Genomic DNA, 23,404 nt, shown 5'->3' with positions numbered 1-23,404 from the left:
GGGTAGTGGTTTGAGATCTTTCTTCTTTGATAATATATGTATTTACAGCTATAAATTTCCCTGTAAGTACTGTTTTAGCTGCATCCCTTAAGTTTTAGTACACTGTATCTTCATTTACATTCATCTCAAAGTATTTTCTCATTTCCTCTTTGATTTCTTATTTGACCCATTGGTTATTTAGAGGTGTGTTATTTAACTTTTAGGTATATGTGAATTTCCCAAGTTTCTTTTTGTTATTGATCTCTAATTTCATTGCATTGTGATTAGAGAATAAAATTTGTATTATCTTTATCTTTTTATATTTATTGAGGTTTGTTTTATAGCCTAGCCTATGGTCTGTCCTGGAGAATGTTTCACGTGCACTTCAGAAGAATAGATACTTTGCTGTTGTTGGATAGAGTGTTCTACAGATGTCTGTTAGGTCCAGTTGGTTTACAGTTTGCTTAATTTTCAGTTTTCTTGATGATCTTCTGTGTAGTCATTCTATCCACATTATCCCTCAGCTAGAAGGCTTTAAATGGAGACAATAGATAAGAACCTTTCCCCGCTCCTCTTACAGCCGATACATAATCTTACAGCTTATTACTTTAATCAAAGGATGATGCCTTTCAGGATGATAAACTTTGAGGAATACCTATATTATGCCCAAAGTCAAGGCCACATGTGTTGGCTGTCAGCACGCTCATCTCCCTCTAGAGTACTCTGGACCTATGCTATGCAGGACAGTAGCTGTTAGTCACATGGGGCTGTTTAAATTTAAATTAAATTAAATTAAAAATTTAATTCCTCAGTCACACCAGGCACATTTTAAGTGCTCAGTAACCACATGTGGCTTTTGGCTACTGTATTGGATAGCACAGATAAAGAACATTTCCATCATCACAGAATATATGGTGCTAATAACTATTTGGTAGTTTGCTTCATTGATTGTAATTTCACTTTGTTACAGTTTCTTATATTATTGAAGATATTAAGTTTGTTCTCCATTTTTCATTTGTTATTTGGTGAGAATGCCAAAAATGGGAATAAATTTAAAATGCCTTTATTAAGTTTAAACAAATAGCGTAACATAATGATTCAGGTTCTTCTGCTAATAAACTGTGACCCTGGGCAAATTACTCTTAATTTCACTTCCTCATTGATAAAATAGAAATGTTGGGAAAGTTAAATGAATTAATGTGCATAAGGCACTTAGAAAAACCATACCTGGCATCCACACTAAGCACTTTATAAGTTATTAACATTATGTATATGTTAATATGCATTTACCATACATTTATGAAATTGAGATCATTAAACTTAAATGATTAGGTTTCTTTTCCCATGTTGGTTTGTATTAATCTGTCTTAATCTTTGTAATAGCTGCATAACATTCTGTTTCTAGGGCATTGTTACAGCATATGCACATAGTACTTTTACTATTATAATTATTGGTATGCCATATTTATTTAACCCATGTCACATTGATTGATAGGTTTCTAGCTTTCAGCCGTCTTGGATTATTGTGCTAAAAATCCTTGTACATATACCTTGGGTATTCATGCAAGTGTATTAGAATAATAAATGTGTAAAAGTAGATTTGCTGGGTATAGATGATTATACATTACATTTTAATGAATGCTATAGATTTACTTTCTAGGAAATTACTACCAGTTTATACTCCCATGAACAGTATAAAGAGTGCTTACATTTGCAGAGTATTAATTATCCTTCAAAATCTTTGCCACTCTAAAAACTTTTTTAAAATGAATCTTATTGTTTATTTAGTGGGGTTAGAGATCTTTCTGTGTTGAAAATTTTTATTTAATCTGTTATTTTCTTGTTCATATGTTTGCCCACTTTTCTATTGTGTTGTCTCTTTATTAATCTTTTGAAGATGTCTGTGTACTCTTTATATATTCTAATATATATGTAATTATGTTGTAAACTTGTCTCATGCACAATATACTTTTTACCAGTTTAACCTTCTGAGTTTTATCACACATTCTGACCTATTAAAATATTTATTTTATATGTAATTGACATCATATTTTTATTTTTGGTTTTCTGATTTCCAGTCATGCTTAAAAACTACTTTCCTACCTCGCAATTATAAAACTATCCTTCCACGTTTTCTTCCAATACATTTTTGGTTTTATTTTTTTTTTACAATGAAATTTATTGTATTTTGGTATAAAGAGGTATAGGGATCCACCTTTCCTTTTTTCTGCTGTAGCTCTCACTTTTAAGAACTACATCTCTATTTGTGGTCATATTTCCACTATAGCTTACTGTAATTAAAAAGTATAATGACAAATGGTTATAGAATTTAGACAACTTCAACAAAGGTATCTTTTAATGTATTGTGAAAAAGAACCTCATGGTACTTCCCAGTGATATGATTATAACTTCATATGTGTCATAAATCTCACAGGCAATTTCTCATCATTAATTTCTGTTTTAATGTAGGTATTTTTGTGGTATTACTCAGCTATGAATGCTTTGTGAACATTTTACTTGCTAAATACACACTGTTATAAGTTCCTTTGTTATTACATGAAGTTCTTTATGAAATTTTAGGAATAAGTTTCTGTAAGTTATAAAAGAAAATTTGCTTTTCTTGTCTAGGTTTTATTTGCATATATTATTTTCAAGAATACATATTTCACTATGAAGCAGGGGTAGTGGTTTGCTTTGGCTCCTGGGAAGGATTTTGTGCAACCTTTTTGATCTTTTCCCCCCAAATTCTCCACCTCATTCCCCTTTCCTTTCCATTTTTGTTGTTCTATGTTAGAGGGAAAAGAAGCAAGGTAACAGTAGATAGAGGGAGACAGTTTTGGCTATTAATATGTAAATTCTATTGTTAAATATCTGAATGTAGGAAATTAATATAAGAAATATGTAGTCTATGAACATGTTTTTATTTATATTTAATTTTTCTATTTCTTAGTATTTGTCAGAATTCCAGTTTTTTTATGGCAAATAGTTTTTTTGTAAGGTTCCTAGACTAGGACAGAATTTCAAGCTACATCATTTATACTTTATTGGTATGTTATTCATCCTCTTCTCTTTTTGCTTTTTCTGCTGAGAACATATTTTAATTATCATTAGGTTATTTTTTTTTTTAATTTTTATTTATTTATTTTTTTCCCCCAAAGCCCCAGTGGATAGTTGTGTCATAGTTGCACAGCCTTCCAGTTGCTGTATGTGGGACGCAGCCTCAGCATGGCCGGAGAAGCGGTGCATCAGTGCGTGCCCGGGATCCGAACCCGGGCTGCCAGCAGCGGAGCACGCACCCAACCGCGAAGCCACGGGGCCGGCCCATTATTAGATTATTTGATGAACTTTCAGTTAAAATTGCTCATGACATTTTTGTATTAATACTTATATTAATAGAGTAGTCTGTAGAAACACTTTTTCCTCGTATTTTTCCTTATTGTCTTATTATTTCCACAGAAAGAACATGCTCTCTGAATAACTGTACAGTGGCTAAAAGAATTGGAAAAGGAAAAGATGCTACTGTCATCTTTGAGCATTTCAGGAAACCTGTAGATCCATTTGTTCAAGAAAACTGTTCATGCAATACACTAAATTCAGAGATAAATCCTCCCGACTCAAATATTTCTAATTCCTATGGAAATGTGCAGAATGGAAATATTTCTGTGCTTGAAACACACAGTGGACAGATGGAGCACAATGTAGCAGAATGTGGAGATACTTCTCAAGTACATGCGCAAGATTCAGCTCTTTCATTTATTCCCAGTGATACCAGAGAAAGTGTTAGTGGTGACCTCTTGTTAGATTTGACACAACTTAAAAATATTTTAAGTGGTCTTTCTGCTGCTTTTCCAGTTCATAACAATATTGACTCGAGCACAGTTATTACTTCAAAACTCATTAAAGACCCAAGACTGATGAGGAGAGAAGAACGCGTGGAAAAACATAATAATATTACAGGTTTAAATGAGATTTTGCCATTTCAGAAGAGTTTAGATGTTGTTGATTCAGAAATAAACCTAACATCTATGCCAATTAATTCTGTCTCCTCATCTAAAGTCATTCCTGGTGATCATGCTATTCTTACTAATTGTTTGGATGCCCCTGGCTTTGCAGTTTCTTTTGATGATTCACAGTCTCAGGCTCACATCATGGGCTCTAACAGCTGTAATTATACACCTTCTAATATAATTACCTTGGCAGGACAACATGAGGGCCAAGACAATTTTTCCTTCCCAATGTGTTTGTCAAATGTAGTTTCAGAAGTTGAGAACCAAAACCACAGCGAGGAAAAAGCCCAGAGATCCCAACAGAGAAGCAACATCCCACTTTTAATTGAACAAAACAGTAAGCCACATAACTCTTATGAATCAGTGAATACTTCCAACAAAGGGAACAATAGTCACATCTCTCGGGAATCACAGTCCTCTAATTTAGAAACTAACTATCAGACTGGTCACCAGATGGCGACAGTTCTTCCACTCCAAAGGAAAGAAAGCATACATGAGTACATTCAAAATACTGGAAAGATGAGACACTTCACTGGCCCAGAAGACAATTTGAAACAAAGAGAAAAGCAAAATTGGTGGAAAGAAACTGATAATTATTTTACTAATGAAACAAAAATCAGTCCAGTAGATAATTACATTTCTTTGCACGAAGAATTCAAAGAGGTTGAGAGTCCTGATTCTTCTGGAAAAAATTGTGATCAAATATTAATTACACAAGAGTTAGAAATACCAAAATCTTCCACATCTACCACAAAGCATAAGTATGAGCTAGATCATCTAGCTTTGGAGTTACAAAACAGTCTTACTCCAAGAGGAGGGAACCTTTCACAAAAGCATCCTCAATACTCTTTGGAATATGAAGATAACATTCATACAAGTTTTGCGATTTATCAAAATCTAATGGAACTGAAATTGGAAAAACCAAATCAGAATTGTGTTAGCATTATGACTGATGCTTTCCAGGAAGCAAAAGACATTCCTCCAGCCAAAGAACTGCCAATTGATACAGTTATTTCGTCTCATGACACTAAGACAGCTCGTGACAATTCAGTTTGCAACATAGCTAGAGAACATATATGTGTCCGTGGAGAAAATCAAAATGATCCATTGTCATTAGAGAACATTCAAAGAGACTGCAAAGAAACTTCTCAAATTGACGATAAAGGTCAAGATTATAGTCAGTTCTGTAATGCTCAGTTGAACAATGATATACACCTGAATATTGATTTCAAAGAACAAAGAGATAATGATAAAGCAAACCAAAATGAGGCTAAAGAAGAAGACATTGCTTCATCTACAGAAAACAGCATAGAGTATATATATGGAGATGAGAAGCAGAGTTTTCATACAAACAAAAATTTCACCAATATAGGTGAAAGGAGGGAGAATAAAAATTACAATAGTGTAGAAATTCTGAGTTCCAAAGGTTTTTGTACTACATTAAATTTGACTTGGGGAAAAAAGTGTGTGTCAACAGAAACTACATTGTTAGGAAGTGGAGATAGTGTCAGTGTCATAAAACAAAAAGATATTCAAAATAGTGGAAGGAGTGTAGAACATTTAGCTTCCACAACATTTCCTGTGATTTCAGATTCTTCAGTGCATGTAGCCTCAAATGCGGCAGTACAGATAGCTGATACTGTGATGCCTGCGTTAGGCACAAATCATGAGCATCACCAGAGATACCAGTTTAAAGAAACTTGTTCTTCTGAGAGTCCAGATTTTGGTTTGTTAGTAACACATAGGGTTTCTGATTGTGAAATGGATGTGGGTAAAAATAAATTACACGACTCGTGTCATCAATCAATAAGTGACAACCCAGTTCTTCTAAGTTTCGAAAATGAGATTGAAGTTGGATCAGAACGGTGTGATTATGCTTTTCTATTTCAACAAGATACTCAGAGCCGTGGAAGTGTACTGTGTGAAGAATTTGGGGCCTCATATGAGGCTCTGCAGTCTCGTATAGATTGGGAAGGTCTATCGACAAGCAGTAATGGGGAGACAGAAGTTTTAAAAAGCACCACAAGAAGAGAGAACAGTGATCAGCATTACTCTGAGGAAAGTAATTCTCTTTATTCCACTACACAAAAAAACAAAGCACAGCTTTTCAACCCAGTTTTACTTCCAGATCTTCAAGTTAGCATTACTAATATATTTATGCCAGGAGACAGTCCCACTGTTGAATCCGTTGCACTGAAAGATAATTTTTGCAAATATATAACTGAAGCCACAAAACCAGAAATAAATGAGGAAGAGGGAGAAGTTCCAAAGTTTAGAATTTACTCCCAGTGTTCTGGTGAAAATTTAGATTATTCACGTGAAGATGAATTTGGTAACATGAGGCATGACTCAGAACCAGTGAGTAAATCTGAAATCTCACTTTCTTTTAACTTGAGTCGTAATTCACATGTGAATCAGATGTCTGAAAAACAAAACAGTGAACTTTTGCTTACTGAACCTTCTAATGTCACAACAATAAATAACGAAAGCAGATGTTCCTTGACAAGGTCAAAAACTGATTGTATTGATGCTAGAAGTAAGAAGGACACAGAAGCAAGAATTAGCAAAAGAAAGCCACATACACTTTTTAGGGACCAGAACATACCACGTAAAGATTTAAGACATCACGAAATTAGTGAGACGCAGCAGCAGCTAACCAGTCAAGGCTCATCTGAATGTTTTTCTGCGTTATCCCAAGGACGAATTAAGACCTTTTCACTGTCAGAAAAACACATTAGGAGTGTCCTGGATATTCTAAATAGTGAAGCATCTTTATGCAAAAGCAAACGTCTTTCCAGAAGACTTGACAGAGCTGTTCTTCACTTAAAAAAAGCTCATAGAAGAGTTCACACATCTTTGCAGCTTATAGCTAAAGTGGGAGAAAAGAGAAAAGGCCCATTACCAAAATCATATGCAATAATATGCAATAATTTCTGGGAAAGTTGTGACCTTCATGGTTATAGTTCTGTGTCTGAAAGAAGATATTATTCTCCTAAGCATTTCTTGTCAAAAAGAAAATACGACAAACCAGGAGAGAAAAGAGCTTTGGGATTTGAAGTCAATAAATCATTAACTCCTGTATCAAAACACAAGTCTTATAAAACAAGCGGAGAGAGAAGTACAGAGTGCCTTTCTAAGAAAAATGTGGCCAGCAGTGTCTCTAGAAGTCATACCACTATTCACATGAGAGAATTTTGTGATCAAGAGTATCCTGAATCACAGTTACCCCTGTGTTCCACTTCCCAAAGTACAAGTCAGTCAACTTATAACAATAGCAGTATGAGAAATCCAAGATCATCAGAACTTCAACCCTTTTCTGGAAAAACTGGGTGTTTGTTTTCCCTAGGATGCCCAGATGCGAAACTAACTAAAAAAGAAAATCAAACTGACAAAAAGTTTTTATCTAACATTAGTAAATATGAAGAGCTTGAGAACCATTCAGCACATAATATTAAGGATGCAACAAAGGAAAACAATTCTGAGGCTAATGAAGTAATAAATAAAAGTAATTCAGTATCTGTAAGTTGCATAAAGGAAAACAATGTAAGTTTTAGCACAGACAAAAATTATGATGCAACTTGTATGGCTGACACAAAGGTGAAAACTGACATAGTTATTTCAGTCTTAGAATCAAATGTGAAGCACTTTTTAGATGTTGATATCTACAAACCAGATAACCTTATTTTATCTGGTTATAAAGGCAACCTGGAAGTAAATTTTCCTGTAGAGAAATGGATAGCTCCTAATGAGAACTCCGAACCAGGCATTATTACAGGAAACTTCTTTATGAACCCGTTAAATCTAACTCTGATATCAAGCAAGAAGTCTAACAGTATTCCTCAGTTATCAACCACTTTAGTGACAGATAGTGAGGGAGAATCTCACTGTTTGGATAAACAGAGAATTTTTGCTATCGATTCTTTTGCAACATCCACCAATGTACCGCCCTATCAGCAAGAATGTGGTGGAAAAGAACTTCTGAAGACAGAACAGTGCTCTTCAAGTAATTGCTTCCATATAGATGGAAATGAAACAAATGTTATTGAGAATTCTGAGTTGGGTCTCACATCAGTAAATGAAGAAAATAAATGTCATGGGGAAAATACAATGAAGAAACTGTTCTCCAGTGATAGTTCTCTGCTCTTAAAAGATAATATAAAGGATTCTTCTTCCAAAAAATGTATTGCAAAGAAAAACATTCAGGACAGAAAAATGTGGAAAGTTAAACAAGCAGAACAAGCAAAAGATTTAATTCACAAAAAAAGTGTGCCTGAAGGATCAACTGTTAAGATTGAGCACAAAAATCAAAAGAATAAGATCTTAGAAGAATCCTCCTGCTTAAGTGAGAAAACAATTAAAAATAACTTGATTGATTCTCATCTAAGCATTAAAAATGCTACTGAGGCAGTCTCTTTGAATAACACAATTTCTAATCAGCCTAACAAAAGAGAGAAAGAACGGGGAGTTAAAGTGAATGACGACTCTCATTCTGACTCTATATTGCATTCAGAAATAGCCTGTAATTCCATACCAGGCATTATAGGAATGAATCATATGCCTGTTTTACATGCCCACTCTGAAACTTCCAAAATCACTACTCCTCAGAAGAAGCCTACATCATATGTGAATGAATTAAAAGAAAAACATTGCTCAGCTAATCATTCGGCTCTTATAGTTAGGCTTACTCAAATTTTGAGGAGGGCAGATGAAGCATCCTCTTTGCAGACTCTACAGGAAGAAAGGAATGTTTGTCAAAATATTCTCCCTTTATTTGTTGAAGCGTTTGAAAGAAAGCAGGAATGTTCAGTTGAACAAATCCTGATTTCAAGAGAACTATTGGTAGAGCAAAACCTGTGGAATAATTGCAAACACAAATTAAAACCGTGTGCTATCGACTCCCTGGTAGAACTCCAAATGATGATGGAAACTATTCAATTCATTGAAAACAAAAAAAGGCTCTTAGGAGGTGAACCCACATTTCGAAGCTTGCTTTGGTATGATGAGTCGTTGTACAGCGAGCTGCTTGGCAGACCACGTGGATTTCAACAACAATCCAATTTCTATCCTGCTTTTCAAGGAAGGTTAAAATATAATGCGTTCTGTGAGTTGCAGAACTATCTTGATCAATTAATTGAATTGTTTGAAGAAACTAAAAGAGAAAACAATTCATACTACGCGTTCTTAAAGTACAAACGGCAGATTAATGAGTGTGAAGCAATAATGAAGCATTGTTCTGATTGCTTTGACTTTTCTCTTTCTGTTCCATTTACCTGTGGAGTTAACTTTGGAAATAGTTTAGGAGACCTAGAAACCTTAAGAAAAAGTACTTTAAAACTGATAAGTATGTATGGAGACTCTCCTAAAGTTCATTCCTATCCGGGAAAACAAGACCATCTGTGGATTATCATAGAAATGATTGCCTCAAAAGTTAATTTTATCAAGAGCAATGAGGCACTAAGTATTAAAATATCTCTTTATGGTCTGGAACATATCTTTTTTGATGCTGCAAAAAGTCTTGTTTGGAAAGAGAGGAGACGATCTTTCAGCAAAAAAGACTCGGGAAAGAAGAACAAAGAAATGCTACTCAGAATGAATCAATATGCTTTTTCTAAGTTGCAGAAAATATATGATACGTTGTCTAAAGATTTAAGCAGTGAACAAAATTCCAATATTGGGCTTGAGGAGAATACTATAATTGCTTCCAGAAAGTCAGATGATCTAGTAAACAAAGCAGCAATTAGCATAGGAAACTGTAGGTTTAACAGTACTTTGCTTTCACACCCAGATATCTGTTTTATTAGTGAAATATTGGATCAGGCTGAATTTGCAGACTTTAAAAAATTACAGGAACTCACTTTGAGGTGTACCGATCACTTAGAAATTTTAAAAAAATCCTTTCAGAGGCTGCAAGAAGATAACATAGATAATATTTTCATCACTGAAGAAAACGTTGTGGACATGTTGAAAAACCATAACCACGAGGCTGTAATTTTAAAACCTGCAGCCATTGAAACCTATATTGACATTGTCATGCTCTCTGAAACAGTTCATTTTCTTAAAAACTCAATGGCAAAAAAACTAGACAAACAGAGGTTTCGAGGTATGCTTTGGTTTGATTTGTCACTTCTTCCTGAGCTGGTTCGCTGCCAAGAAAAAATGGCTTCTTTTTCATTTCTTAAAGATAACTCAACAGATTGCCTTTGGAGAGTGATAGAGACTTCTATTTCTGAACTTAAAAAAGATCTGGATATTATCTACAAATATAATGAAGCTGTTAATTGCTCATATGCTCTTCATTTGTTTTCAAGAGAACTTGAAGAACTTTCAGAAATAAAAAAACTTCTAAAGAAATCTAAGTATTCCATTTCCACGTATATTGACTTTGTGCCTTATATAGCATCCATAAATTATGGAAGCACTCTGACAGAGTTAGAATACAACTACAATCAGTTTTCTACACTGCTCAAAAATATAATGGCTGCCCCTCGGAAAGATTTAGGGAAAATGGCCCATATTATGAAAGTCATGAAAACTATTGAACATATGAAGATAATATGTGCTAAAAATGCTACATTAACCATTTCCTTTATCCTATGCCAAATGCTACATAACAGCAAGAAGACTTTCCAACTGGAGAGAAAAGAAAAAATGAATATTCATGTAAAACCTAGAAAGAGTATCAATAAATCCAGTACTTGTATGAAGGTGCCTTCAGTTTCAGAGTGCATAATGAAAAACGTTTCAAGTTCCTCTAAAAAACGACCTTTAACTATAGACAAATGGGAAGACTCTCAGGAACAAGAGAAAAATACTACTGTTTCCAGTTGTAAAAAACAAAAGGTAACAAATGTTTTAAAACAAATGCTATGTAAGTATTCTTTTTGAGAACAAGTCTACCCTTTAAGCATACAAACACGTAGTTTGCAGAATTGTAAAAATTGAGAATGCTTTAAATATTGCCTTGCAAAATGAATTTACTAACTAAAATATTGGATTAAACAATTCTTATTATCCATAAAATTATATAAATGATTCTATATATGAGAGATACCTTGCAAATGTTTACTTTTTTTTTCTTTTTTTTTCTTTTTTATTTTTCCCCCGAAGCCCCAGCAGATAGTTGTATGTCATAGCTGCACATCCTTCTAGTTGCTGTATGTGGGACACGGCCTCAGCATGGCCGGAGAAGCGGTGTCGGTGCGCGCCCGGGATCTGAACCTGGGCCGCCAATAGCGGAGCGTGCACACTTAACTGCTAAGCCAAGGGGCCGGCCCACAAATGTTTACTTTTAAACTTACAAGTTAAATAAATTATTTAATTTAGAAAACATTTCTTGGAAGAATGTGAATTTTAATAACTTATAAAGGGAAAGTCCAATATTATGAATGTGAGTTAAGTGAGTGACCAAGTATTTATTGAGTTGCTTCTATATAACAAGGCTATACCCAATGCAGTGAATATTAAAAACTGGCTCATGGAGCCTGTGTTCTTAACCATTATCCAAATGGAGAAATAGGACACATGTTTTTAAATAGATGATTATGAAGGAGTTGAAAGTCCTACATAAATATATTTTATTTAACAAATTTCATGCAGCATTTATTATGTACTTGGCACAGTTCTAACAACTGTCAAATATTAACTCTTTATTTCTCACAAAATCCATATGATGTAGGCACTATTATTATCTTATTTAAAGGTATGGAAATTGAGGCATAGAAAGGTTAAGTAACTTTCTCAAGGTCACAGAGTTAGTGAGTGGGAGAGCCCAGATGTAAAACAGGCAGTCTAGCTCCAGAGCCCATACCAACAATTGCCCTACTCTACTCTCAGAGGCTTCTCTTAAAATTTTTCAAGAATTTCTCATTTCACTGTATGCAAAATGAAAAGTAAAATTCTTTGTCAGCTTACCCTAATTGTATTCATTAAACAAGTTTCGAGATTAAGAAACAGATCATTTATTGCACTGTTTATATCAAAATGCTTAATAAACAACCAGTTTATAAACATAACTTTTAAAACACAACAAGAAAACAAGTTTTGTACTCCACATTGAGTAAAGTGCTTTTTCTTAAGAAGAAAAGCAAAAAACAAATTAGACTGTTAGAGAAAGTTTATTAATTTCATGGAAGAACACAGACCAAAGCTTTGCCTTAAAGGAAAAAATGTTATCAGATGAAGGTGAAAATGAAGAGGGTAAGTTATGGAAAATAGGAAGAGCAGACACAATGCTTATTGACATTGTTTGAGAAATGAGTTTAAAATTAAGTCTAGAACAAAAAATTTAACTTAGTGGACAAGACTAAGCTACGGATGGAGAAGAATAATGTTTTAAATTATAGAATGTCTTAAATATAGGGCTAAGGAGTATGAACTTCATTCCATATGTATTGAAGGGTAGTGTCCTGTGAAATATGTTTTTTCAGTGATTTAAAGATTAGAGATTCTGAGTACAGTTAGAAGTAGTGAGTCATCCAGGTCTTAGAAAAGGGGCTGTTTTACAGAATAAGAAAGGAAAATTCATATTTGACAGACATTACTTCCAGTGGGGCTTAGTGACTGGTTTACTGAAAAGGGTATAAAAGAGGGAGCAGTTATCAATGGACTCCGAGATTTGTTGTAAGGTGTGGAGACAAAAAGAATGTTGCAAATTGCTTTTTAAAAAAGTTTCTCAAAACATTTATGAAATATGGGAAGTCCAGCAGAGTCACTGGTTTCTTTTGAAGGAGAAGATCATTAATGAATGTACTTTTAGACAATGTGTTTTAGATGATGACAGAACAAGCAATTGCAAATATCTGATGTTAAATAATAAATATTTATATGATATTTTAAACCATCACCAATGTAGGGTTTTTTTTTTGTTTCTTTGAAACATAGATTAACATGAAAGATGTCACAGAAATCAACAGAGAAATGGCAGCATTCAAGCATCCGAGGTAGGAGTTGCCATCAGCCCTGTCTGCAGAAAAACTAAACAGAATTGAGTACATATTAAGGAACAAGACTAAAACATTTATTTATATACCTCTATTGGATCATACATGTAATTTAGGGGACAAGAGTAAGCTAAGGAGGGAGAAGGTTGTTTCAGATTATGCAGTGTGTTAAGTGAGGCCTAAGGAGTTTGAACTTTATTCTGTAAGTATTGAAGAGTAATGTCCTGTAAAATGTGTGTTTTCAGTGATTTAAAGGTAAGGAGATTCTGAGTACAGTTAGAAGTGGTAAGTCAGCCAGGGCTTAGAAAAGAGTGATGTTTTACAAAATAAGAGAGTAAAATTCATAGTTTACAGACATTATTTAAAGAATTGATGGGGCTTAGTGACTGGCTTACTAAAAAGGGCATAAAAGAATAGGACAGGTGATTAGATTGAATTTGAAACTTAGGATTTTATATGAGTCACATTTCAAAATTGATTAAAAAGATATAAATTGCCAACTTATATAACTAAGTGGGAACTTAGTCATGGACACACACACACATTATAAATACACTATGTTTCATGAAAGGATGTTTTAACACCATAATATAGGAAGAACACGATTTCAAAATAAAAGCTAATTCTTTAAACTGAATTAAGTATTTTTATGAAAAACTCACTACATTATTTATATGTTTCTCATTTTGACATGAAGTGGCAGCACTGGACTTGTTGACCCGTCTCTTGTTTAATTCAGCTCTGTAAGATTTTCAATTTATGACAAGCTTCATTTTTTTCCATCTTTTTTTCCATCTTATGAAGGAGAATGAGTAATACGTAATAAGATAAGCATCTTCATTTCTATCTTATTTGGTTTTGCTTCTTTAAATACAATATTGTATTTACTGCATTTCTAGAATCCTTTTCCAGGCACGCATGACTCTTGGAATGTTGTCTAGTGGCATAAGATGTATATTTCCAAATGTATTGGAAGTATATTTGAAATGTGGAGTATATCACCTTCAGCAGGAAAAGTATCTAAATTCAAACCAAGGGAGTAAAACTGGGGAAATACATTACTTTTGTATATGGCCAATAGAAAGAGAAAATGTAAATCAAGAACTCTTCTGAATAAAAGTTTTAAATATATATTTATATTAAAATTTTGTGACTCTGTATATTTAAAGTTTTTTGTATTTATGTGTTACATTTAATAGGACTACAAGATCTCATCCTGAAACTGAAAATGAAATAGCACCAAGTTCATCTGACAATCTGAAAAGAAACGATGTATCTCCAAAAAAGGTGGAAATGCACAGATCGCTACCCGGCTCACTTTTACCTTTAAAGAACCTAAAAGATACTTGCACGTCCAAGTCAGAGGGCAAAATAGATTTAGCTAATATTTCATCTGATACTTCAGAAGATTTTACTGGACAACAGGGAGACTTAAATAGCATGAAGAAAAGAGATGTGAATTTTAGTGCTGCTGAAACCGAGAGTCATGAGCAAGATTGTTCTTTTGCAATTTGTGACCAGAAAAGTGTGGAAGGCACATTTTCAAAAGACCATGAGACACTTTTACAGAAATTTCTTAAGAATTCCCCAGATCCTCCAGAACAATCTTGTCCCTCACACGTAAAACCAGGAACTGATGCTTCTCTTCTGCCTGATGCATCAGTGCTCTCAAAGCCTATTTTTCGTTTTGTGAGGGATGTCCATGCCAATTTAGAAATGAATGACACTGTCTTTGAACTTCAAGATAATGAAATATTAAATTCATCTGTTAAAAATTGTACAAGTTCTCCAGAGCCCATATTTGTCCAGAACAAAATTCCTGTTCTGCACATAAGTAAAACACAGCCTGCAAAAATTGAGTCAAAAGAAAAATATATAAAGGATACTTTGAATCCCAGTACTATACCTGTTGAAGCATCTGGGAACATAACCCTTAATGTGAATCAAACAGCAGAGTGTTCTTTTTCTGAACAACAGAAGAATGAAAATTCAAAAGTCCTAACTCAGAATGCTGCAGCGTATTGGAATGAACTTCCACAGTCTGCATGTACCCCAATATATAATTCTTCCGAGCACTCATTTGGAACTTCATATCCTTACTATGCTTGGTGTGTCTATCATTACAGCAGCAGTAATGGCAATTCCATTACCCAGACATACCAGGGCATAACGTCGTATGAAGTACAGCCATCTCCTTCTGGGATGTTGACTGCAGTTGCAAGTACTGTCCAAAATACACATTCTAATCTTTTGTACTCTCAATATTTTGGTTACTTTGCAGGAGAGCCACAAGCAAATGACTTTGTGCCAGTGACTGGGTATTTTCCATCTCAAATGCCTGTTTCTTACAATTTTCAGCAGCCGATTTTTTCACAGTATGCCTCATATCAACCATTACCACAAGATGCATACCCTTATCCTCCTGATTCAGGTGTGCGTCCAGAAGTTCCTTGGACTTCTGGTGAGTTTCACAAGTTTTAATGCTTGCTTCACTGAGTCTTTTATCTTTGTACATTTATGTAAATGAAATTTACAACAAGTGGCAATATATAGCAGTCATTTTTCTGTGCACATTTGTAGAATTGTTCAGATATCAGGCAGAGTTGAATTATGTTGTTAGGTGGAAATCTAGTTGTCAAAGATTGAAAAAAAAAAAGAATTGGTAATGTCACTAATCTGTCCTTCAGTAAAACCCAACCTTAGGGGATAGTTAAGTAAATTATAGTTAATCTATACTGTGAAATATGATGCAACCATTAAAGGGTTTATAAAAGTTTTCAATGACAGTTTTTAAAACTGTATCATATAAATTTACCTATGTAAATAAAGAAATGCATAGGAATACAGAAACGAAATACACCAACATTTAACTTGTCTGCCTCTGGGTGATAAATTTTGGGGTGTGTGGAGAGTGTTTTTCTGTATTTTCTAGATTTCCTACTGTGAACATACATTATTTTGATAAATGGAGAAAAAACAGTAAAAAACCAAGGTAGGAAAAAAACTTCAATCAGATAAAGCAACCTTTCTCTTTCTTTCAGTATTCTAATATAACATCTCGGTGTAAATGAATGGAGTTAATTGAAATGTGTTGGTGGAACAACTTGGTAGTTCGCCACTGGAACTTAAAAATTTTTCTATTAAACGTAATTCTATTTGTAAAATATAATGATTAGAATATAGATTTTTAAAATTAAATATATATTTACCAGAGGTAAAGGAAAATTTTAAGAAGTTAGTAATTCTGCAAAAACTGCAGTTATCCATTAACACCCAACTATTCTACCATCAGAGGTAAAATGTACTGTAAGTAAAATTAGAGAATTTCTTTTAAATTAAAAGTTGTTTCCCAATCCTGGGTTCTCTTACAAATAATTAGAAAAAATTAATTGAAGTAATTGATTCATTCATTTATCTGAATTGTACAAGAAGTAGCCTGTTAACAAAGGTCTATTTCTAATTCAGAAATCTGATCACAGCAGTTGGGGCTGGCCCGGTGGCGCAAGCAGTTGAGTGCGCACACTCTGCTGCGGTGGCCTGAGGTTTGCCGGTTCGGATCCCAGGCACGCACCGACGCACCGCTTGGCAAGCCATGCTGTGGCGGCGTCCCATATAAAGTGGAGGAGGATGGGCACGGATGTTAGCCCAGGGCCAGTCTTCCTCAGCAAAAAAAGAGGAGGATTGGCAGATGTTAGCACAGGGCTGATCTTCCTCACAAAAAAAAAAAAAAAAGAAATCTGATCACAGCAGCACCTCTACATTCGAGTTGCCTCTGGTGCCCTATAACCAATAGAATAAAATTCAAGTATTTTAGCTTGGAATGCAGGGCCCTTCACAGTCCTGTGTATACAGCCTCATCTCCCACCACTTCCACCTCTGTATTCAAGCCACATTGAACTTCTTACTGGTCTCCCATGTGACAGTTCCTCTTGTACTTCCATAGTACTTTGTGTGTGTGTTTCTCACGTAATAAGGCATGTGAGTAATACGTGGTGTGGTAATTATCTGTGTATCTTTCCCTTCCTCCCCTGCCCCACCCAAGAGTTTAAACAAGACTGGAAATTTTTCACTTAAAACAGAACCTGAAGAAAAATTATAGAGGGGAGAAAGAAACAGGGGTGGCAGTGGAAGAGTATATGACTTTCTGATTAATTTGATACATTGCTGCTGCTGCTGTGCAGAGTAGATGGGTCAAACCTATGAATTAAAGTAAACTTTAATTTCTAAAACAGGAAATCTTGAATGTAATTGTTTCTTTTTTTTTTTATGAGGAAGATTAGCCCTGAGCTAACATCTGATGTCAATCCTCCTCTTTTTTGCTGAGGAAGACTGGCCCTGTGCTAACATCCATGCCCACCTTCCTCTACTTTATATGGGTCGCCGCCACAGCATGGCTTGACAAGCGGTGCATCGGTGCGCGCCCGGCATCCGAACCTGCGAGCCCCAGGCTGCTGCAGCAGAGCACTCACACTTAACTGCTGCACCACCGAGCCGGCCCCCAATTGTTTCTTAAAGGTTCTCATAGTTTGAGCTTTCTTCTGTTCTTAATAATTAAACTATTCTGATGATAAAGATATCTCTCAATCTATCAAGTCCAGCTTTGATTCCCCAAAATTTTAATTACCTCCTTGGTTATATTAGTCAAGTGAAAATAAAAGGAAAAGAAACAATTATCTACTTATTGTAGTATCCAAAAATAACTCTAAAAAAATTAGGAGGCAATAAGCACATCTTTTAGTTTTCATAAATGCAAATAATCCATAGAGAACGCCTCTCACACTTTTAGGAACTGCGACTTTCTAAAGATATGAAAATCCCTATGACCCACCTATTGCCATTTTGCTCATGATGCTTGTGTTCAGCACCATAAATGGAACTAAACAAAGGGGCTAAATGAGCCCTATGTGCCAGACACGTTACATCCTTTTTTCCATTTAATTCTCACAAGATACCTGAGAGAGATGTAGAGATATTATTGTTCTTTTACAGATGAGGAAATTACTCCTTGGAGAGCCTTAAATAACTTTCTCAGGATTCCATGGCTAGTGAAGGGCAGATGTGCAATGTGAACTCTGGCTCTAGCTTAACTCGGGTCTTTCCACTATAGTATTATGTACCATTAGTTTGCATCATTAATTTGTCTCAAATCTTTGTGGTTTTTTTCTTCCAGTTCCGTGGCAACAAGAACCCTTTCAGCCAGGACGTTGAAAATAGTCTTCTGTCTACTGAAATAAAGGAGATTTAACAAGTTTTTCCAAGTATCTTTTACTTACATATTTTTTTATTTTAACATTTTTAAATATATAATTTTTACTTATAAAATATATTTTGATAGAGAACTTTATTTGCATATTTTTAGTGTTGGTCCTTGAGTAGAGATTTTTAAAGTTTTATATTTGAAGCAGTTTTAGTTCATTATGTTGAAATTAAAGCACATTTTAGCACCTTTTTCCATAAGAGCCCTTCCACAAGATTATATCTTTTGTATTTGTATTTCACGACTTAAATGGTTCTTTTAATGATTTTATAGCAAATAATAAGAAATAATGTCTTTAGCTTATGCTATTAGTTTAGTCATATTTCAGTAATTTAAATAATGCAGCAAAAATACAAGTTTTTTAATGCTGTGGGCATAGATTTCTTTTTCCTTTGCAACATTCCACAAAAGTAAAAAATGTCTTTGTAATAAACATCATAGAACAACAGGGGTGTAGTGTGTAACTGTTGTCTTCAGCAGCCTCTCTGCCCACCGACAGCCATTCCTGTTTTCCATAAGATCCCAGTCAGAAAGATCCCACACCACTGGGTAGACCTTTCTCCACTGCTCGTGGACACTAAAATATGACAAGAGACTTGTATTGGCTGAGTCTAAACAGATAGCAAAGCTTCAGTGTTTTCTCACACTTTTTATGCTAGCAAACTTTTTATATTATCTAGCATAGGCTTCCAAAGAGAGTGTAATTCAGCCCAATTTATTGTACAGTTCGTAATTTTTCAATTTAGAAAAACACTAAGAACCCCCAGCTTGAGCCTTTTTAGTCACATTAACCAAATAGGATGGAATTCAGAATACTTAGAGTTCTTCTCTAACAAACAGATCTTTAAAAGGGGAAAGTCAAGCAAAGAACTGCAACTGAAAGAAATAGGGAATTTGAAAGAGACTACAGAATTAAAGCAGTATGGAAATAACGTATATTTTTTTGTCCATATGGTTGTTTTGTTTGAAAATAGTCTGTAAGAGTCAGAACTCCTGAACAGGTATAAAGCAGTAATATCAACTGTTATTCAAAACAGTGACTTTGACTCAGCCATTTGGTTTATGTTTGATTATGGAAAGATGTTACAGATTTATAATTAAAAATGTTTTTAGGTAAACCAAAAGTTAAATATTCTAATTAAGGACACTTTCTTCAAACAACTTTCAGATTCTGTTGATATTGTCTTTGTGATATTTTTATTTCATGAGGTTTAATTTCTTCAAAAAAAAAATGAAAAAAACCTCATATAAATAGTTACATTTAAAAATCTGCACTTTGAAACAGAACATGAAAAAATGGAGCATTTTCGTTTCTTGCCCTTCACATATGTGTTTTGGTTCTAAAAGTAAAAATAAAATTTGAGCAAACATAAACAAAACTGCTTGTTTGTAAACATTATTGTTTTGGAACCTAAAGGAGAATTATCTGAATAAACTGAATTCTTTCTAGTTTCAGGAGATTTTTTCCTTTTATGTTTCTTGACTAGTAAGCAAATACATGGGTAGTCCTTGGTTTACACATACACATTACGTGAAAAACAGCCCACAGAGAACTGACTGAATTAGGTGACCCAATAAACTACCGGAGCGCTCCTTCCACTGCAGCCGCTTTTGCCGCCTTCTCCCTCCCTCCTTCCCTCTCGCTCCTGCCAACCTCATGACTGCCTGGAGTTTCATAGAACGAGCCAGAGTCTCTGCCCTCATGCAATTGTCATTCCAGTCAAGAGAGACAAGTAATAAACATATAAGTAATTCGTTTCACATCATAAGAAGTGATGTGTGAAAAACAAAGTAATGGAATAGAGAATGACTGCATGATATACAAGCTGAGATGTTCAGGGAAGGCCTCTTTGAGGAGGTAAACTAACTTTCACATTCTTATATTTTAATTGTATCGCTCTGCCTTTTGTTAATATACATAATGTAAAAGTACCTCTAAAACTTGAGTTCTGAAGCTAGCCAAATAGAAGGCTATGCCTCCATTTTCCCAATGAGAAGATTCCCCAAAAAACAGTTTTTTGGTAAATTTCAATATATAGGGCCGGCCCGGTGGCGTAGCGGTTAAGTGCTCGCGCTCCGCTGCTGGCGGCCTGGGTTCGGATCCCAGGCGCGCACCAACGCACCGCTTCTCTGGCCACGCTGAGGCCGCGTCCCACATACAGCAACTAGAAGGATGTGCAACTATGACATACAACTATCTACTGGGGCTTTGGGGAGAAAGGAGGAGGATTGGCAGCAGATGTTAACTCAGGGCCGATCTTCCTCAGCAAAAAGAGGAGGATTAGCATGGATGTTAGCTCAGGGCTGATCTTCCTCACACACATACACACACACAAAAATCTATATATAAAAAGGGATATAGATGAAATGTTTAAATGTCAATCATATGTTATACAAATATTTTAAATTATTTTTTACCTCATTTTGTAGAACAGTTTCATTCAGTGTCCTCTCATGCCTCATTGACATCACTGTCTTGGTTATCATTAGAGACTTTTTGAGCCCCGGGAAAAAGTTTTCCAAAGCATATCATCCTCACTTCTAAGTTGTTTGAGATATATGCTTTTTATACTTTTGATTGAAGTCATTTTAGGCTAATTTCTTCCCCAAAAACATTCCTTAAAGTAATAACTTAAGTCTTCAAAATATAGTAAAGCTCCATATTCTTTTCAATGGGGATAATGTTAGGGGAAAAAAAACTTATAAAAAAACTTAGGCATATGTGGTATTTTAAAACTACTAAATCTTTTTTTACAGGCATAGTTTGATTTCAAGTCATACAATATTGATATTGCTTATTATGATGAACTCCCAGTTATCTGTGCAGTTTGAAAAATAGAATTGTGGAGGAAGAAAATTATTCTATAAGACAAACATTTTTTAAATTAGTTCTGATTAATACAATTCTAAGAGCAGTGACTGCAGATTCCTAGTTGGCAGTTGCTAATGAAAAGAAACTGAGAAGGTAAGAGGTTGTTGATTGCTAATGCAATGTGGAAATAAAATTTAAAAGAACTTGTTAGATAGCGATTATGAATTTTGTGAGGATATTAATCCTACTCATTTCTTGGGGTGTAAACTCTGCTGTCTGCTTTGTTGTTACCATCGTATTTCTGAATCATACAAGCATTAAAGAATCCCTTTGGTATTTGTAGGAAGTCTCTTTTGAAATATCCTCTGGAACTCTTAATATACACTGCATTCTAGTTTGTTGTCACAGGAAACTGTATTTATCTTAGGATTTGTAACTCCTTTCATTTTAAAGTCTAGTTTCCTTTATTGTCTATGACAGATTCATTTCTTTTTTTAAAATATGAGAATCTGTTTTGAGAAGGCTGGTCTAGTCAGTTGAGCATGTTTGGTTAGTTAAAGATTGTGTTTACACTCAGCAATCATTGCACATCTGACTTGTGCTAAAAGTATGCTATTCTATTTATATGTGTGTGCATCAACTAACCTTTATTATCAATTCCGTAAAGGGAACTATTGGTTTATTTTATAAATGAATTCATTCAGAAGGCCCTTCAAGATATTTTTGCACCTCATGTCATCTTTGTGAACATCAGTTAATAGTTTCCAGTATTGTTAGTTTGCAAAAAATATAAGATCTTTCTTAAATCTCTCTCCTTTGACATATTACTTCCTTTTTTAATTCCAGACATCAGCTTGTGTACCTGATACATAATCCCTTCATTTAAAATTTGAGTGTAGACTGTACAGTGTGAATGTTCACTGTAGAGTAATTTGAGATTCTTGTATGTGTGATTAAGAAACAAGTGCTCTATGTGCATACAAATAATTCTAGTCCTTTGGCTAAAATTATTTTAATTATATTAATAAGTGAATGTGTTTTACATATTGGGAGTTATGCTAAATCAAGTAATTAATGACTGATAACCCGCTGATTCCCAACCAAGGTGTTTTGAAACCATGTCTGAATATTAATGAAAACATCACTTTCCTCAAAATTGACTCTGTCCCCACTTTATCTCTTCAAATGCTATCCTGAAGCTTATTCTGCTCCGTATCCCTTATGAGAGGCAGGCTCTCTACCTTCCTTCCTTCCCTCCCTCAGTATTTTCAGAACTATCCCAAGACCATTCACTTCAGTCACAGTTTCTTAGAGCTATGCCTACCTCTTAACTTTTCTTACAGATCAACTATACAAAATGAAACAAAGTGATGTTTCAGATATGCCATCTATTGAAAATGCACACATAGAACCTGCTGAGTCAGCTATGTTACTTTTGTGGTCTTTCAGCAATTTTTCAGGGCAAAATATTAGGACAAACTAAAAACTAACTTTCTTACCCTGCTTTCTGGGTTCTTGATCCAGGAACCTGTAATAATGAAAATGTTTCTCCTATAACCTTCTGCTGGTACCCATCAAATGGCAAAGTAAAAATAATGTTAGTGAATGATACTTCATCATGAGTGTTTCTTTTGGACATAAGTCAGAGTGAAAAAAAATTCAAAGAAGATTTGAGGGTGGGAATGACAATAATTCGCTTGCTTTCATAGAGACAAAATGAAAATCATTCCATTCAATGTAAGTACACTACCAAGTTACAAACAAGAAATGTTTATTGAAACACCTCCTCTTGCTGAGCTCAGCAGTATGGTGGATATTTGGGACTGAAAAATCAACGAGACATCTTTGGCTGGAAAGGAGCTTACAGTCTGTTAGAGTGGGAGAGGCATGCGAGAAACCAACCATTGAAATCAAGTGAGGTAAATAGTGTGATAGATGTTTGTGCTTGGTGCTATAGGTCTTAAGAGGAAGACAGTATAATCATCCTACTGGATTTAGGAATACTTACAAGACAACCACAAGCTGAGTCTTGAACAGTCTTTTTGAGTTATACATGCTGAAAAGCTGAGATTAAGATCTTTAGATGGAGGAGACACATATGATTATAACTTAAAAGCATTCCACTGACAGTGTATTTGTGGGTGTATGTACTATGGGGTAGTAAAAGAGACACACATCACACCCCACCTCCTATGGAATGATTTAGGTTGATAAAGAGAAACAATAGACTTCACATTCTTGACAAGATATCCATTTAGCATGGTGACTGCATTATCTCTTGGCCCAACCCTGGGTTAGCCACAGGAGTGAAAGGAAGTACAGGCACATCTCACAGAACATATCGCTAGTTCAAGTTTTCCCAGTAGAACTTTTCTTTCTATTTTTTTTTAATTGTGATTACACATAAGAG

General features: G+C 34.7%; 1 protein-coding gene across 2 annotated transcripts in view; it reads left to right on the top strand.

Annotated features, from left to right (window-relative positions):
- Positions 1 to 18,178, top strand: part of TEX15 (testis expressed 15, meiosis and synapsis associated) — a 95,879-nt gene extending 77,701 nt beyond the window's left edge. For both annotated transcript variants that reach the window (XM_087418483.1, XM_087418484.1), the window contains 4 exons: positions 3,436 to 10,826; positions 12,867 to 12,925; positions 14,125 to 15,386; positions 18,096 to 18,178. In XM_087418483.1, the coding sequence (XP_087274609.1) occupies positions 3,436 to 10,826; positions 12,867 to 12,925; positions 14,125 to 15,386; positions 18,096 to 18,133 (8,750 nt within the window). In that variant the 3' untranslated portion in view covers positions 18,134 to 18,178. The remainder of the gene's footprint in view (positions 1 to 3,435; positions 10,827 to 12,866; positions 12,926 to 14,124; positions 15,387 to 18,095) is intronic.
- Positions 18,179 to 23,404: the final 5,226 nt, after the last annotated feature.

This window comes from Ceratotherium simum, chromosome 28, assembly GCF_057802395.1.
Source record: "Ceratotherium simum simum isolate JZ-2026a chromosome 28, ASM5780239v1, whole genome shotgun sequence".
In the NCBI taxonomy this organism is placed as follows: domain Eukaryota; kingdom Metazoa; phylum Chordata; class Mammalia; order Perissodactyla; family Rhinocerotidae; genus Ceratotherium; species Ceratotherium simum.
The sequence above is the reverse complement of the archived record's forward strand: the minus strand, read 5'-3'. Positions and strand labels throughout refer to the sequence as shown.